This window comes from Podarcis muralis, chromosome 8 (assembly GCF_964188315.1).
Source record: "Podarcis muralis chromosome 8, rPodMur119.hap1.1, whole genome shotgun sequence".
NCBI lineage: Eukaryota > Metazoa > Chordata > Lepidosauria > Squamata > Lacertidae > Podarcis > Podarcis muralis.
Window position 1 is genome coordinate 90,311,593 of NC_135662.1, and position 17,611 is coordinate 90,329,203.

General features: G+C 45.9%; 1 protein-coding gene across 1 annotated transcript; it reads right to left on the reverse strand.

Annotated features, from left to right (window-relative positions):
• Positions 1–743: 743 nt before the first annotated feature.
• CCT5 (chaperonin containing TCP1 subunit 5) lies at positions 744–17,587 on the reverse strand. Its single transcript, XM_028738388.2, has 11 exons — positions 17,370–17,587; positions 16,259–16,319; positions 16,004–16,168; positions 11,834–12,032; positions 8,954–9,146; positions 7,978–8,127; positions 6,220–6,339; positions 5,952–6,137; positions 4,100–4,237; positions 1,666–1,846; positions 744–994 (listed from the first exon to the last, which is right to left on the reverse strand). Exons 1-11 carry the CDS (start codon positions 17,472–17,474, stop codon positions 867–869), a joined length of 1,626 nt encoding a protein of 541 aa, XP_028594221.1. The 5' UTR covers positions 17,475–17,587; the 3' UTR covers positions 744–866.
• Positions 17,588–17,611: the final 24 nt, after the last annotated feature.

Sequence of the window (17,611 nt, forward strand, 5' to 3'; positions counted from 1 at the left end):
CCACCTACCAAAAGAGCCTGCCTTGTCAAGACTGCATTTCAATTTATTAGCCTTCATGCAGTCAGCTATTGGCATGACATTGCTTCAGCTCTTTTACAGCCTTCCCCGCGTTAAATTGTAAAAAATGAGAAACAGAGCTGGGTGTAATCGGCACACTATATTTCCCCAGATAACGTTACTCAGCAATTTTATGTTGAGATGTTAAAAACTGAACCCTGCAGCTTAACAACCACTGGCCTAATCAGTGGCCTCCAATCATTACCATTTGTAATGTACAATCTCTTGGTACACCAATAGCCTATCTATAAAGTTATGGTGTCACTAAAATTCTTCCAGCACCAAGCAAAAACAAAGACTGCAAGTATCTGGCAAAAAAGAAAGCATCTGGTTATCAGTGTATTGATGAGACTCTTTTCCAGAACCATAAGCACTCTGTTTTGCTGCTCTTCCAAAACCCACATCTTTTTTTATTTCGAGTTCCTCCCAGTTACAATTCCACAAAGCCCACTTTAATACAATCCATGCTAAAATCCAAAAATTAGGGCGACAGTGTTATACAAGTCTCATGTGCTAAATGTACTAATGTACTTTCTATACTAACACCACAAGGAAACGAGAGCAGTAAATTAAAAGCTACAGATAATGTGAACAATTTAACGTTTCTATTTCTACAGTATCTTTGTATAAGAGGAGCTGGGACCCAGCATAACTTAAGAAAAAGAACAATGAAACTTTTGAAAAAGTACTGACACCACAACAGCTATTTATTGATGTAAATAAGTATATCAAACAGAAACGGCCTACGAGAAAACACTGGAATTGGGCTGATGGGACCACTGCAATTGAAACATGTCGGGTTTAATTTTTTATTCTTCAGATTCACCAGGCTTGCGAATATCATCAATCTTCAGAATCATTCTAACCATTTGAGTAGCCAGAGAGATTTGCTGCTTCTTGCCAATCAAAGTTTCAATAACATGTTGTTCCTTCATATCTGCCAAGAGAAAGAAAATGTGAATGTACTGCGTTCACTTAAAATTATTTAACATTCCCAGCACAATACAAGAACATAGAAAACAGATCTGTTCTATGCATCAGCAAGGAATAGATTTCTATGTATGTTCTTGTTACAACAATTCATTTTATTAAGTGGTAAGAGCAGTAACTAGCAGAACTAGAGTTGCCTGCAGACTCAAGAAACATTTATCCAGCCTGTGCCTTAGGACCAATGGCTGGTACAATCAAGAGTTAGAAGGACCCAAAGGGAAGATCACATTGTATGGGATTATAAGAACCTGGAATAGGCCAAGAACCCATCCTGGCTAGCTTCTGATTCTCAGGTGGCCAACCAGATGACTATAGAAAGCCCCCAAGCAGAACCTAAGAGCAAGAGCACTCTCCCCGTGTGCAATTTCCAACAGCTGGTATTCAGAGACAAATGGCCTAAGGCATAGCCCAATTCTCCATGGAATCTCCCCTGGAATGTCAATGGCACAAAAGGGATGCCACTCTATTTCACTAAATCCAATTGAAGAGCCCATCTTTTGGAGTGGGTGGCATATTAATGACATTCAGGTGTCTCTAAGAAATTACGTTCAGTAGAATAACAATCGTTATATTCACTGACACTTATCTGAAAATAATGCTGGCACTTGTGGTCCTTACCATTTGTCCCTTTGCGTAAGCAGTCAATACCCAAAGCCGAGTTTTCTTCTTTCACTTGCCGAGCCCGCACTGCAGCCATTGTCTGTATAGGATTCATGCCACTATTCTCAGCAAGTGCCATTGGAATGGCTTCGAGGGCATCAGCAAAAGCCCTCATGGCATACTGCTCCAGTGATGGGCACTAGGAGAACAAGTATCACAGAATAAGAAGTCCAAAAACAGAGCCTGCTTTATGTTTTAATAACTGTTTACCTGAAAATATATACTGTTCTTTTTTAAAAAAAACAACCAAACAGAACACAGGCTGCACAAGACGTTTAGCTACAAGAACTTGCTTATGAGATGTGCCTTTCAATCTTAACTGCCTACTTTATTATATCTTTCTCCCCTTAACAGGATTGTAGCTGTAACCATCTTTGCGGAGTGAGGAGTGACATTATACAGAGAATTATGTTTTTCCAGCTGACAAAATATAGCTTCCTTTCCTTAGCCTCAAAACCAAAGCTACTACATAAAAATCTAAACTTGATATTAATTATTGTATTCAATATTAAAAATATTGAATATTAATAAGTGGGGAATTCAGATGCTGAATGATACAGAATAAAAGCTTCAAGAGATTCTCTCACTTTTATAAACCTGAATTCTGGTGCATAAACCCAGTCACTATTATCCTGAATATGCTTGTATTTTTCATGTGACCATGACATTTTTTTCCCCATTTATTAAATTTATATTGACACTCCTCATCTATCACACCATTTTGGCTTTACCTCACCCAACATTTTTATTTTATCTATCCTAAAGTTTAACAGCATGAAGTAAGAGCAAAGTCTAAGGAAGTGCTGCTTCAGTTCTGCATTCCACCCCAAAGAGGAACAACAGAAGGAGCAGTGTTCCCAGCAGCAGCGGCCAGCAGCTATACTGCTTATATATGAAGCCTTATAAATCAGTTAGAAGGAGCAACTAGGTAAACATGAACAGCTGTGCTGTTAGACGCTGTGATCAGAAAGACATGTACCTGAGCATAACCTGTTGAGCCCCGTTTTAAATATTTTTACATTGTATCTTTACTTTATGGGAAACAGGACTGTGGTCTTTTTTTTGTTTATTGTTAGTGTTTTAGACTGTGTGCCTATTTGTCATTTTACTGATCCAGTTTCCCTTTGCAACTGCTTTGGTACTCTGCCCCCCCCCCCCCCAAAAAAAGGCTTCTTCTCTCTTCCACCTCCATATTAGCTACATGGACAAAACAAACCACTCAAGACTCACATAGTGAATATAATGTCATGAGGCCATATAATGAATCATATTTGGCTGGACAAGTGAATTCACTTTATATGAGCAACTCAACAGTTCTGCAAGGAGTACAAATAATAATCCAAGGAGGTGTCTGTATACATGCAGGTTAACACCCCAGCCCAATAAATGTGGAAAACAGATAACTCTGCTAAGGAAAAAACTAGTATAATTACACTTCAAGAACAGCTCCAAAAACAAAACAAAAGGAAGAAAGGAAAAGCAGCAACTCTCCTCCCCTTAAAAAAATGATGGGATACATGTGGCCCTCCAGAAAGCATTCCTACTGCCATCAAAATGCATCCAGTCCTTTTCCCAATCCGCCAGGTAGCTTAGGATGAGAGGGGGAAATAATGGTCCAAGGCCATCCATTCAAATTAATGACTGAGATGGGATTTAAACTCATTTTTCCCTGGTTCAAGTCTGACACTCCAATATACTACAGTGACTGAATTTTAGAGATGGGCCTAGATGCCAATAATTTGAAGATTTCTTGTGTGGGAGCACGCAAGCATCTATTTTTAGGTTTAAAGTGATACTACACAACTGAAGAATATTGCAGTTTTATCAGCCTGGGAACAATTCACCCTTACCAATCCATAAGCATAAAATTGCTTATGGATACAGAAGTGAATAGGGTGCTGCTATTTGAAGGTGCTGGAGGAGACTCTTGAGAGTCCCATGGACTGCATGAAGATCAAACGTATCCATTCTTAAGGAAATCAGCTCTGAGTGCTCACTGGAAGGACAGATCCTGAAGCTGAGGCTCCAATACTTTGGCCACCTCATGAGAAGAGAAGACTCCCTGAAAAAGACCCTGATGTTGGGAAAGATTGAGGGCACAAGGAGAAGGGGACGACAGAGGACGAGGTGGTTGGATAGTGTTCTCGAAGCGACCAGCATGAGTTTGACCAAACTGCGGGAGGCAGTGGAAGACAGAAGTGCCTGGCGTGCTCTGGTCCAGGGGGTCACGAAGAGTCGGACACGACTAAACAACAACAACAAAAAATTTGCAGGTGCTTCACTAGAAACCACAAGTAGAAACAAAATTGGATCTGCAGTGCAGCATCCGTAGTTCTACGAAAGCTTAATGTAAAGTTGGTCAGCATGGCATATCAACTAACTTCTTTTTTACCTTATCTGCTGTTTCACTAACAGCCAGTGCACAAGAGATCTCAGAAGCACCTCCGCCATAAACGATACGGTTGTCACGAACAAGATTCCTGATCACACATAATGCATCATGAAGGGATCGTTTGGCTTCTTCAATGATCTTCAATTAGACAAAGCAATTGCAGACACACAAGAAAGGTGAGGTTATAGCACTTTTCCAATAAACAGAAAATACAACAAGCATACAAAATTTGAACAGCAGATTCCACTAGCAATTTTACTGCTGTCATCTGCCCAGTTTCACTCTTTTTAGTGGCTTAAAATTAAAAAGCACGGCTACCCAAAAACCCTATCAAAACAGTTAGGCTGAAATCCAATTTCCATTTATCAGTTGAGTAAATCCTACTGAATAGAATGAGACTTGCTTCTGAGTAGGACTGCTGTTCTAAAAATCCACACAACCCCTCCTCCAGCTACTTCTATCTGTATCAGAAGCAACAGCACACAAAAGGTATGAACTGCAGCCCTTTCCTGCCTCCCAAGAATTCCTTTTGGACAGCAGTTCTCTTGTCCAACTCAGGATGAGCAAACAACACTACTATTCAGTTTTGATGCTTCTACTGAAGGTCTACAAACTTAATTTCAAAGTGGCAAAATTAATTTGATAATCTAGTTTTAGAAGGTTCACTGGTTGAAGACAAAAAGTGGGATAAAAAATATGCTCACAACATAGTGAAACAAATAAAACTCTTTAATTTCAACATGATGTGCATGTGGGAGTAAAACATGTAAAGAGCAGAACAGGTACATTCAAGCAGTAGAAAGGCCTGATGACATTAAAAAGGTAATCACAATTTTGAGGGTGTGCAGGAGGCTGCAGGGGAAAGGCAAGGATGGAGAAGTTCCCTTGAAAAAGTGAAAATCTGCTGTGCAAACAGAACACAATGTTAATGCAACCTGTTATGTTTAAACAAACCCTTAAGGTATCCAGAATTAAGAGCCAACTATCCACCCATAGTATATCAAAAGAAAGGGTGACCTCCTAATCTCTAATGCTCTGCCATGAACTTTCCTTGAACTTTAAATACCGTATTTTTCGCTCGATAAGAAGCTCTTTTTTCCTCTTAAAATCTAAGGGGAAATGTCTGTGCGTCTTATGGAGCGAATGTGTGGTCCCTGGGGCTGGGGGGACCTGGGCTTCCCCTGCCAGCCCCACCAAGCTCTGGGAGCAGCAGGAAGGCTGTGCACAGCCTTTCCGCTGCTCCCCGACCCGCTTTTTGGGGCTGGGGCTAGGGGAAAGCCGGGCTTCCCCTGCCAAGCTCCTGAGCAGCTCTGGGGTAGCTCACGAAGCCTCCCCAGGGCAGCGGGATGAAGGCTCCCCCCTGCCCTGCGGAGGCTTTGCGGGCTACCCCAGAAGCCAGAACAGCTAGAGAGAGTGCTGTGCAGTGCTCCCTCTAGCTGTTTTAGCTTCTGCCTTAGTGGCACAAAGCCGCCGCAGGGCAGTGGGGAGCTTTCATCCCGCTGCCCTGGGGAGGCTTCGCGCGGCTATCCCTGGCTTTTGCAGGAGGTGGGGGAAGGGACAGAGCAAGGCTCTCTCGCTTCCCCCACCTCCTGCAAAAGCCGCATATTTTTTTCCTTGAATCCCCCCCCCCCAAAAAAAGTAGGTGCGCCTTATGGAGCGAAAAATACGGTACTTTTCTTCCATCACCTATTTCCAAGGTTAATAAGGGCATACTAATACATACAAATGATTACTACTTGTTCTTGTCATAACTTAGGAATTCCTATTAAGGCAGATCAAAGCGAAACAATACAAAGATTTTAACAGAAAAACAACAACTGCAGACACTATCTGATTAAATTAGCTCACTCACCATTTTATTTCCACCTCTAATGAAGATGGTCACAGCTCTGGAATTTTTGCATTGCTCAATTACAAGCATTTTGTCTTTTGTGGTTCCAAATGAGAGCTCTTTGACAATGCCAGCAAATCCTAGTTTTTCAGGTGTGAGCTCACAAAAACGAGGTACAATGCGGCCTCCAGTTGCAATGGCAATCAACTGAAAGCAATCAGAAAAGCTATGAGTGACAAACCTTAAAGTACACGGGAAAAATAAGGAGTAGCAAGTGACTCATACTTACTTCTATTTCAGGACCACCAACCCAGCGAACGGCAGGTAACTCATTCTGAAGCAGTAAGTGATTGGCCTCATCATCAAATCCCCACTGGCAAATGGCTAGGGTTGCACCAGTGTCTTTGATCTAAAATACATACATACATACATACATAATTTATTCAGTGCTTTTTTTCCAAGAAAAATAGTTGCTGGAACTCACCATGAAGTTGTTACAGTAAGTAGCTGCATGAAGAGGGGCAGCCCTGAACAGATGCCAGTTACATTCGCCACCCATGGAGGTGCTAAAAACAATGGCAAGCTGTCTCCCTAGCTGGTTTGGGGGTAGCTCCTGGTTGTGGTGCACATCAAATAAATGTGCAGCTTGGAAGGGCCTTCATGCTAACATTCCTGCAACGGTAGAGGCCTGGCTCGAAAGCTTAAAGCCTACCGCTGCTACACAGGAGACGGATGGAAGAAAAGGAAACATTAATTGGACCTGCACCATAGTTTGACCAATCACAGCTAGGTGGAGTCATAGATCTCAAAAAAGTGCAGACTCACACATGCTGGTCAGCTTCCGTTTTGACTCGAAATGTTGGTTTTGAGCTTCTCAGAAGTACATAAAAGTAAGAAGTGGGCAGGGAAGCACTGGTTCACAATTTTACTCCCAGCTTCAGAAGCATTGAGTGGTATCCAACAAAGCAAAACTCAGAACAGACTCATTGAAAATCAAGAGGCTTAGTCATGAATAGTGAATATAGTACACTGGATTCCAACTCTGAGTGCAACTTATACATCAGCCTCACTTCTAAATCCTAATCAAGTGCATATCCACTTCAAAGCTACTCCAAGACTATTCTCTGACATCATTAAACTTCTGATTTTATGCAAGATAAACCTTGCTGTAAATAGGAAATTCAGAAATGTTGTTCAATTTCCTTTTAGTATTGCAAGAAGTATAATCTGGGCTAAGTGCATGCAGAAATTCTGCAGAAGCGCATTTCCACACACACCTCTCTTTAAACATTAGAAACTTTAAACATAGATTGCAAAACTATGCTTAGAAGTCTGGAAGATAAATCTCACAAGCCACAGAGGTGGATCTAGTGGCAGCCACAGAGCTATCTAGTGGCAGGGGGACAAAGTTTCAGTGTCTTGCACAGCACCTTCCCCTACCCATGATTAGGAATACCAGAATTATGCAAAAACTGCTTTTATATATGGGTTATATTATTTGGCTTCCCTTGATAAAGAATTTGAATAACCTGCATGTGGAATATAAACTTTAGGAATGGAATATATACAACACTGGTGCTGGAGGAGACTCTTGAGAGTCCCATGGACTGCAAGAAGATCAAACCTCTCCTTTCTTAAGGAAATCAGCCCTGAGTGCTCACTGGAAGGGCGGATCCTGAAGCTGAGGCTCCAATACTTTGGCCACCTCATGAGAAGAGAAGACGCCCTGGAAAAGACCCTGATGCTGGGAAAGGTTGAGGGCACAAGAAGAAGGGGATGGCAGAGGACGAGATTGGTTGGACAGTGTTCTCGAAGCTACTAGCATGAGTTTGACCAAACTGCGGGAGGCAGTGGAAGACGTGCTCTGGTCCATGGGGTCACGAACAGTCGGACACGACTAAACGACAACAACATATACAACACTGAACACAATGGTCACTTTCAGTACTATTTGGCAAGAGTATAAATTGTCAAATGCAAGTGAAGATTTTTATGACACTTTTCAAAAGCCTTTTAGCATATTAAAACAAATAAGTATCATTCTAACCTGTTTCACCATCTCATCAAACTTCTCCTTCTCGTACTGCTGCAATGCCCTATAGTCTTCCACAGATGTTACATCAAGCTTATGCTTAGTTTTTGGCTTAGGTGGCTCAAATGGGCAAGTCAGTATTGCAATTTTAACATCTTTAAGTTCCTGGGAAAATAAGGGCTAGAATTAAAGTGGGCAATAAACTTTCAAGTTTTAACGATTAAAAATTAATGGTTTCCTCAAGAACAAACCACCCCAGATAATAATGGTAATACAATGGTACCTCTGGTTACAAACTTAATTTGTTCCGGAGGTCCGTTCTTAACCTGAAACGGTTCCCAACCTGAGATACTACTTTAGCTAATGGGGCCTGCCGCCACACGATTTCTGTTCCCATCCTGAGGTAAAGTTCTTAACCCTAGGTACTACTCCAGGTATATGGGACGCGGGTGGCGCTGTGGGTAAAAGCCTCAGCACCTAGGGCTTGCTGATCCAAAGGTCGGCGGTTCGAATCCCCGCGGCGGGGTGCGCTCCCGTTGTTCGGTCCCAGCGCCTGCCAACCTAGCAGTTCGAAAGCACCCCCAGGTGCAAGTAGATAAATAGGGACCGCTTACTAGCGGGAAGGTAAACGGTGTTTCCGTGTGCGGCTCTGGCTCGCCAGATGCAGCTTTGTCACGCTGGCCACGTGACCCGGAAGTGTCTCCGGACAGCGCTGGCCCCCGGCCTCTTAAGTGAGATGGGCGCACAACCCTAGAGTCTGTCAAGACTGGCCTGTACGGGCAGGGGTACCTTTACCTTTTTACTACTCCAGGTTAGCAGAGTCTGTAACCCGAAGTGTTTGTAACCCAAAGTACCACTGTAAGCTGGGAATTGTCAAATGCAAGTGAACATTCTGAGTTGATTTTAAAAAACAGCTGGACTTAAGCAGTAATAAGAAAACTCAAGGCTTACAAAGAAAAAATGCTATTACCAAATCAACAAGGTCACTCACTTTAGGCATCTGTGGGTGGCTGAAGTCTTTATCTACTATCACACCTTTTACTAGTTGGGTGTCCTCCAGTCTACCACCGACCTTGCCCTGGACTTTTATCAGTTCAAAATCAACATCTCTGCGCTCCATATCTGCCACAGTTAGCACTGCATTTACAGCTATTTCTGCCATTTGTCTGTGGCAACGATTAATTCTAAAAATGAAAGGAAGTTTCATTATAAAATATTCAGGTAATTAAAAAAAAATCAAAATCAAACATTGTAGACCCGAATGGCTTACTGAAGATTTTGGAGAACTCACAGAATAAATATTAATCTTTAAACACAAGCTCACTTTAAACTTATGATCAAACTGCATATTACGTTAAGCACTTTCCCTCAATGCCACCACTTTTATTTTGAAGAAAAATAACTTATCAGCAGAAATCAGTGAGAAGAGAAAATCAAACTGTAGAAGAGGAGTGAAGAACCTCAGGTCTGCAAGGTCTTTTTGAGCTAACCACAGCCACCTTTGGCCTGATGTCGTATGATCAAGCCACCACTGAAAACTTCAAGCTGCAACTAAAGGATGAAGAATCAGAAGCGCACTCTAAGCGTGTTTCTGATTCTTTCCTTGCAGCCATGTCTTGACTCTGAATTAAAGTTGGGGCTGCAAAGGAACAATCTTCTTATGCATGTCTGGCTGAACTTTGTGACCTAACATCAGGTGGGTGTCTAACCTGTCAATGCAGGCCATGCCTGACCTACAGAAATTGCAAGCAGCTGTCTCTGCTTCCTCACTCTTTTCTTTGGGTGACACAACATAGGTGGTTCATCATGGAGGCAGTTACTTCATCTTCTCACTTGTTTACCTTTGCTCTCCCTCTGCATGGAATTCTGGTGGAGAGTGGGCCTGATGAGCCCAAAGCTACCCAATACACCACACAATAAAAGGACAAAAAAGCAGGTAAGAAGAAGAGTTTGGATTTGATATCCCACTTTATCACTACCCTAAGGAGTCTCAAAGCGGCTAACAATCTCCTTTACCTTCCTCTTACTCTGTGAGATATATGGGGCTGAGAGACTTCAGAGAAGTGTGACTAGCCCAAGGTCACCCAGCAGCTGCATGTGGAAGAGCAGGGACGCGAACCTGGTTCACCAGATTACGAATCCACCGCTCTGGCAGCTGCTCTTCCAAAAAGCAGTAACTACCTACAAAACTACTCACCAAAACAAGGAGCACACAAGCAGGTGCAGCCTACCAGATGAAAAGAGCAAATGAGTGATCAGAAGCAGCAGCAACCATCACTTTCCCACTCCTTGCTGTTGCAAGAAAGCAGCAAGGAACAGCTCCTGCTCCTTCTCACCCACCCTCTTCTATCAATGGGTAGCATTCAGTGGAGGCTTAAGTACAGTGGTGCCTCACAAGACGAAATTAATTCGTTCCGCAAGTTTTGTCGTCTTGCGAAGCACGGTTTCCCATAGGAATGCATTGAAAATCAATTAATGCGTTCCTATGGAAACCGACTTCAGACCAGGTCCGGGGACAGTCTGTCCCCCGACCTCTTCTGAAGGCTGGGGGGGGGGGTACCAAGGGCTTTTCTTCCCACCCCCAGCATTTTAAAATGCTGGCGGGCGGGAGCGAAGCCTCCGCTGCCACCCGCCAGCATTTTAAAAAGCCCCGGGACAGCGGGGGACTTCTCCGCTGTCCGGGGCGATCTTAAAATGCTGGCGGGCGGGAGCGAAGCCTCCGCTGCCGCCCGCCAGCATTTTAAAAAGCCCCGGGACAGCGGGGGACTTCTCCGCTGTCCTGGGGCAATTTAAAAGCCCCCGGGAAGGCAGGCAGGGGGGACAAAGACTTTTGCCCCCCGCCAGCCTTCAGAAGAGGTCCAGGACCTCTTCTGAAGGCGGGCGGGGGGCAAAAGTCTTTGCTCCCCCCCACCTGCCTTCAAAAGCCGTCCGGGACAGCGGAGAAACACGCTGCGTTTCTCCGCTCTCCCGGGAAGGCAGGCAGGGGGGAGCAAAGACTTTCGCCCCCCGCCTGCCTTCAGAAGAGGTCCAGGACCTCTTTGCTCCCCCCCGCCTGCCTTCAAAAGCCGTCCGGGATAGCGGAGAAATGAAGGCTGGCGGCGGGAGGAGGTCTCTCCCCCCGCCGCCAGCCTTCGGAGGAGGTCCGAGGACAGTGGGGAAGACGTGCTGTGGTTCCCCGCTGTCCCGGAGATTTCCCTATGGGCTTTCGTCTTGCGAAGGAAGCCCATAGGGAAATTCGTTTTGCGAAGCGCCTCCAAAACGGAAAACCCTTTCGTCTAGCGGGTTTTCCGTGTTGCGAGGCGTTCGTCTTGCGGGGCACCACTGTAACTGTTCCTTCCTTGATTAATCTGGTGCACCACAACGTCCAGAGAGAAGAGTAAGTGAGCAGTCAAACACATTTCTCTTAAGAAAGGGTGAGCAAAAGCAGGTAGGTGTGTGGGTGCTGTGTTCATTCTTGTACCTCCTCTGGCTACTCTCAAAGATGGCAGGGCAGAGGCAGCCTGGGGCATTCCTGCTTCTGTAGCAGTTCACTGTTTGATAATCTTTCCTCACTAGCGAAAGTTGAAATTCAGCAGGTTTTCCTTCAAAACAAGGCTCAGTGTTAAGCACATTGGGCAATAGCCAATGCTAGTTATACTCAATAGACCCAATGAAGCATTGTACTTAAATCATTCAAGTCCTTTGATTACAATGAATCTACTCTGTATAATGTAATTGGGCTGAATATTACCCATTGCTTTAAAAACACACCATGTGCTCAATGTAATGCATAAATCAACTCTCAGTAACCATAAGCTCAAACAGAAATTTGCCTGCAGAATTACAATACCTAGGAGTATTAATTTTTTTAAAAGAAGTAGTGTGTACTTACACTTTAGAGCCCAGAGTAGTCTTTGCTGTCTGAATGAGAGGCTCTAGGTTCTCTGGGTCAACAAGAAAACTGTCACTGATCTTGTCCAAGTTCTCAATAGCAATGCGAGCAGCTTGTTCATACCCATCTGCTATTCTGATAGGATGAATACCACGATCCAACAAGTGCTCTGCCTGTTCCAATAGAGCACCTGCAAGAACTGCAGGAGCAAAGTTGTAACAAAAACATTTTACCTCTTTAATAGGCAATTTTACCTCCATTATTATTTATTAAATTTCTATACTGCTCTTCATCCAAAGATCAAAAGGTGGTTTACAATATAAAACCACAAAACTACATACCATAATAACAAACAAATAATACCCCCACCGCAGTTTAAAAGCCAATACAGTGGTACCTCAGGTTAAGTACTTAATTCGTTCCAGAGGTCCGTTCTTAACCTGAAACTGTTCTTAACCTGAAGCACTTTAGCTAATGGGGCCTCCTGCTGCTGCTGCGCCGCCGGAGCAAGATTTCCTGAAGCAAAGTTCTTAACCTGAAGCATTATTTCTGGGTTAGCGGAGTCTGTAACCAGAAACGTATGTAACCTGAGGTACCACTGTACACGGTTTAATTAGCCAAAAGCTTGTGAGGTGAGGAATGTTTTTCCTGGCACCTAAAGATAAGTTCCTGAAACAGACAGCTGTGTGCAAGCAAGTCCATGAATATTTTTATTAATATACCTGCCAACACACACCAATTAGAATATTTTGAAGAATACTAACTAACTTGAAAAACCTAAATCTTCCAGTTTTACAATAACTTGATATTGATCAATAACTTGGAAATCATTTTACCAGCTACAATCAGATGATCAGGTAAATAGGTATTTATAGGGTTTTGAAGCCAAATAGGGTAGAAGGACTAAAGACGTCCAATTCAAAGTAATAGTTGCCCTAGTCTCATAATTTCCAAAAACCATTTTTAATGAGATATTATATAGAATGTGAAACGTAATATCCAATATAATAGCAAGAGTAAAATATAAAATCAAGGCAGTGTGTCAATATAACACAAATTAACCGATACATAAAATAAACAACTTAAAATATAGCTATATAAAGCATTATTCCATCAGAAAATAAGCTCCATCCTACAGAAACAAATTGCTCCCGCTGATACAATTCTGGAGGCAGAGGACTGGCCAGTGCTACCAATTTGAAGATTAAGATGCTTACATTTTTTCATTTTGAAAATTTGGGAAAAGATCATTGGTCATGGAACACAAAACTTTTGTGTTACTGAGATTAGACCTACTGAAATAATGGATTTAAGTTTATCAATTTGTATGGGTCTACAGTGGTACCTCGGGCTAAGAACTTAATTTGTTCTGGAGATCCGTTCTTAACCTGAAGCACCACTTTAGCTAATGGGGCCTCCTGCTGCCCAATTTCTGTTCTCATCCTGAAGCAAAGTTCTTAACCTGAGGTACTATTTCTGGGTTAGCGGAGTCTGTAACCTGAAGCATCTGTAACATGAAGCGTCTGTAACCCGAGGTACCACTGTATTTAAAGTATGACAAAGTTGGACATCACCCGGTGCCAGTTCTGCTTTATAGAACATAAACGTAAAGGGACCCCTGACCATTAGGTCCAGTCGTGGCCGACTCTGGGGTTGCGGCGCTCATCTCACTTTATTGGCCGAGGGAGCCGGCGTACAGCTTCCGGGTCATGTGGCCAGCATGAACCAGAGCAGTGCACGGAAATGCTGTTTACCTTCCTGCCGGAGCAGTACCTATTTATCTACTTGTACTTTGACGTGCTCTCGAACTGCTACGTTGGCAGGAGCAGGGACCAAGCAACAGGAGCTCAGCCCGTCATGGTGATTCGAACCGCCAACCTTCTGATCGGCAAGTCCTAGGCTCTGTGGTTTAACCCACAGCGCCACCCACGTCCCTTTATAGAACCTAAGGTAAAGGTACCCCTGCCCGTACGGGCCAGTCTTGACAGACTCTGGGGTTGTGCACCCATCTCACTTAAGAGGCCAGGGGCCAGCGCTGTCCGGAGACACTTCCGGGTCACGTGGCCAGCGTGACAAAGCTGCATCTGGCGAGCCAACGCAGCACACGGAAACGCCGTTTACCTTCCCGATGGTAAGCGGTCCCTATTTATCTACTTGCACCTGGGGGTGCTTTCGAACTGCTAGGTTGGCAGGCGCTGGGACCGAGCAACGGGAGCGCACCCCGCCGCGGGGATTCGAACTGCCGACCTTTCGATCGGCAAGACCTAGGCGCTGAGGCTTTTACCCACAGCGCCACCCGCGTCCCTTTATAGAACATACTGGACATTAAATAAAACTCATTTTATTTCAAAGTATTCTCTTTCATTCAGGTAGGTAGCTGTGTTGGTCTGACGCAGTCGAAATACATTAAAAAACTGTCCAGTAGCACCTTAGAGACCAACTAAGTTTGTTCTTGGTATAAGCTTTTGTTTGCATGCACACTTCTTCTGATACACTGAAACAGAAGTTATATATAGGGGGGGGGGGTTCTCAGGAGGGTAGGAGAAAATTAATTCGTTCCGCAAGTTTTTTCTTCTTGCGAGTTTTTCGTCTTGCGAAGCACAGTTTCCCATAGGAATGCATTGAAAATCAATTAATGCGTTCCTATGGAAACCGCTTGCCAGGCTGGCGGTTCGGAGAAGGGCTTTTCTCCCCACCGCAAGCCTTCAGGACAGGTACGGGAACAGAGGGGAAGGCGCGCAGCGCTTTTCCTCTGTTCCCGGGGCTTGCAGTGGGAGGAGGGTTTTTCCTCCCCACCTTCCCTGGCGGAGGGAAGGAAAACCCTTCTCCCACCCCAAGTCTTCAGGACAGCCATCCGAAGGCTGGCACGTGGAGAAAGTCTCTCTGCCCCGCCGCCAGGCTTCGGAGCATCCTTCAGAGGCTGCTACCATAGTCACGCGTCACTTCTCCAGCTGGGAGAGGGTCGCGGGGCTATGGCTTCTTTAGCCCCGTGCGCGCTCTCCCGGCTGGAGAGGTGACGCTCGGCTATGGAGGCTCCTGCCATAGGCGCGCGTCACCTGGGAGAGGGTCGCGGGGGGCTGCTTTAGCCCCGCGCGCGCTCTCCCGGCTGGAGAGGTGACGCTCGGCTATGGAGGCTCCTGCCATAGGCCCGCGTCACCTGGGAGAGGGTCGCGGGGGGCTGCTTTAGCCCCGCGCGCGCTCTCCCGGCTGGAGAGGTGACGCTCGGCTATGGAGGCTCCTGCCATAGGCGCGCGTCACCTGGGAGAGGGTCGCGGGAGGCTGCTTTAGCCCCGCACGCGCTCTCCCGGCTGGAGAGGTGACGCTCGGCTATGGAGGCTCCTGCCATAGGTGCGCGTCACCTGGGAGAGGGTCGCGGGAGGCTGCTTTAGTTCCGCGCACGCTCTCCCGGCTGGAGAGGTGACGCGCGCCTATGGAGGCTCCTGCCATAGGCACGCGTCACCTCTCCAGCGTGGAGAGGGTCGCGGGGGGGCTTCTTTAGCTTCGGAGCAGCCTTCCGAAGCCTGGCGGCGGGAGGAGGTCTCTCCGCCCCACCGCCAGTCTTCGGAGGAGGTCCGAGGACAGTGGGGAAGACGCACTGCGCTTCCCCGCTGTCCTGGAGATTTCCCTATGGGCTTTCGTCTTGCGAAGGAAGCCCATAGGGAAATTCGTTTTGCGAAGCGCCGCCAAAACGGAAAACCCTTTCGTCTAGCGGGTTTTCCGTCTTGCGAGGCGTTCGTCTTGCGGGGCACCACTGTACTGCAAATAATGCCATTTTATGCTACTCAACTGGGTTAAAGTTTTATGCACTGGCAACTGATCAACTGCTATGAGCTGTAGCTTTGACTCTTTTATAAACAAAAACACAATGTGGCAATGTGTATAATTAAATACAGTGGTACCTTGGTTTTCGAACATAATCCATTCTGGAAGCCCGTTCCAAGTTCTGAAATGTTCGAAAACCGAAAACTCAATAGCCGACAGCTAGGCCTCAGGATTTTGCACTCAGTGAAAGCCGCATGGAATGTTAGACTTCTGAGGAGTGTTCAAAAACCGAGGTACCAGTTACATATGATACTTAGTCGTTACTGTCAAACTTAGCATTTTTTATAAGGAACTTGAAATCACTTTTAAAGTTACAAAATTTCAACACATAAGATTCAGTAATCTTACCAACAACACCTGTGGTCCCATCCCCAATCTCATCATCCTGAGATTTCGCCAGCTCAACCATAAGTTTAGCAATTTGATGGTCCACATCCATCATATTCAAGATGGTGGCACCATCGTTTGTCACAGTCACATCACCATCCTTGTCAACCATCATTTTATCAAGGCCTGCAACAAATATTGAAACAAAATGCCAGCATGAATAGAAAAGCACTTTAACACAGCAGATTTAAAGGTTTATAACATAATTATACTTACCATTGGGCCCAAGCGAAGATCTTAGAGTATTGGCTACTGCCTTAGCTGCCAATATGTGAGACTATAAAACACAAGTACGGAACCAGTATTACAAAATCTTGCAAGAACAGAGATGGAGACAGTGCTGCCTCTTTTTAATTTTTTTTATATTTCATTAGCTAAATGGAATAGACATATAACATAAGGGTCACCAAGAAATGTAACCATTCATATAATTCTTTCTGTAATTGAATCTGTACATACAGATGAATTATACAACCTGAATGACTGCATCATTTTCGTGTCTCTAAGAACATGGAGAGTATTTGCTAGGCAGGGTGTTAGCTCCTTTCCGAAACTTTCAAAATGAAAGGAAAGGAGCTCTCTCGTTCACCCCCCCCCCAAAAAAAAGCTCTCAAACGGTTAGTGCAGTGTGACGACATTCCTGTCCCTCTGGATCGTCAAGGATCCCGATCAATTCTGTCAAACGCTCCAAACGCTGCTCCGGTCCAGAAAGGGACCGGAAGGGGCAAATAAGGTGTAGAATATGGGTAGGCAACCCAAGGCCCGGGGGCCAGATCCGGCCCAATCGCCTTCTCAATCTGGCCCATGGACTGTCGGGGAATCAGTGTGTTTTTACATGAGCAGAATGTGTCCTTTTATTTAAAATGCATCTCCGGGTCACTTGTGGGGCATAGGAATGCAGTCCGGCCCCCCACAAGGTCTGAGGGACGGTGGACCGGCCCGGCGGGAAAAGTCTGCAGACCCCTTGGTGTAGGAGGAGGGTCGGGGGGAAGAAAACAAGGCGGCCTGCAGGGAGCGGGACCAGAGAAGGGGCGGCAGTTGGGAGGAGGGGTCGGACTCCCTGAGGGGGGGGCGGGGGCACCAACACCCTGCGCCACAGGGAGGGGGGCCGGAGCGAGGCGGCGGCGGCGGCGGCTCCGAGCACAAGGAGCGGCCCCTGCTGCCCCACGAGAAGCAGCGAGAGCCCAGCGCGCCGCCCTGAGCCCGCCCGGGGAGAGAGGCGGGGAACGGCGGCGGCGTGAGGCGGCTCTTGCAGGACCAGGATCGATCGGCCTTTGAATCCGAGGGCCGGCCGGCCTCCCCGCCCGGCCGCCCGCCCGCCGCGTACCTTGAGGGCCTCTATGCCGGTGGAGCGGCTTTTCCGCTCCTGGTCCTTGAGGATGAGGAAGGGCCGCCCGTACTCGTCGAAGGCCAGAGTCCCCATGGCCGACATGGCGGCGGGAGGCAGAGAAAGGGATGGAGGCCTCGGAGCAGCCGCGTGAGGGAAACGCCAACTCCCGCTGCCGCTCCCGTCTCGCGAGAACCTCCCGACGGGCACCTCGCCCAAACTGTTCTGGAAGCGTCTGGGGC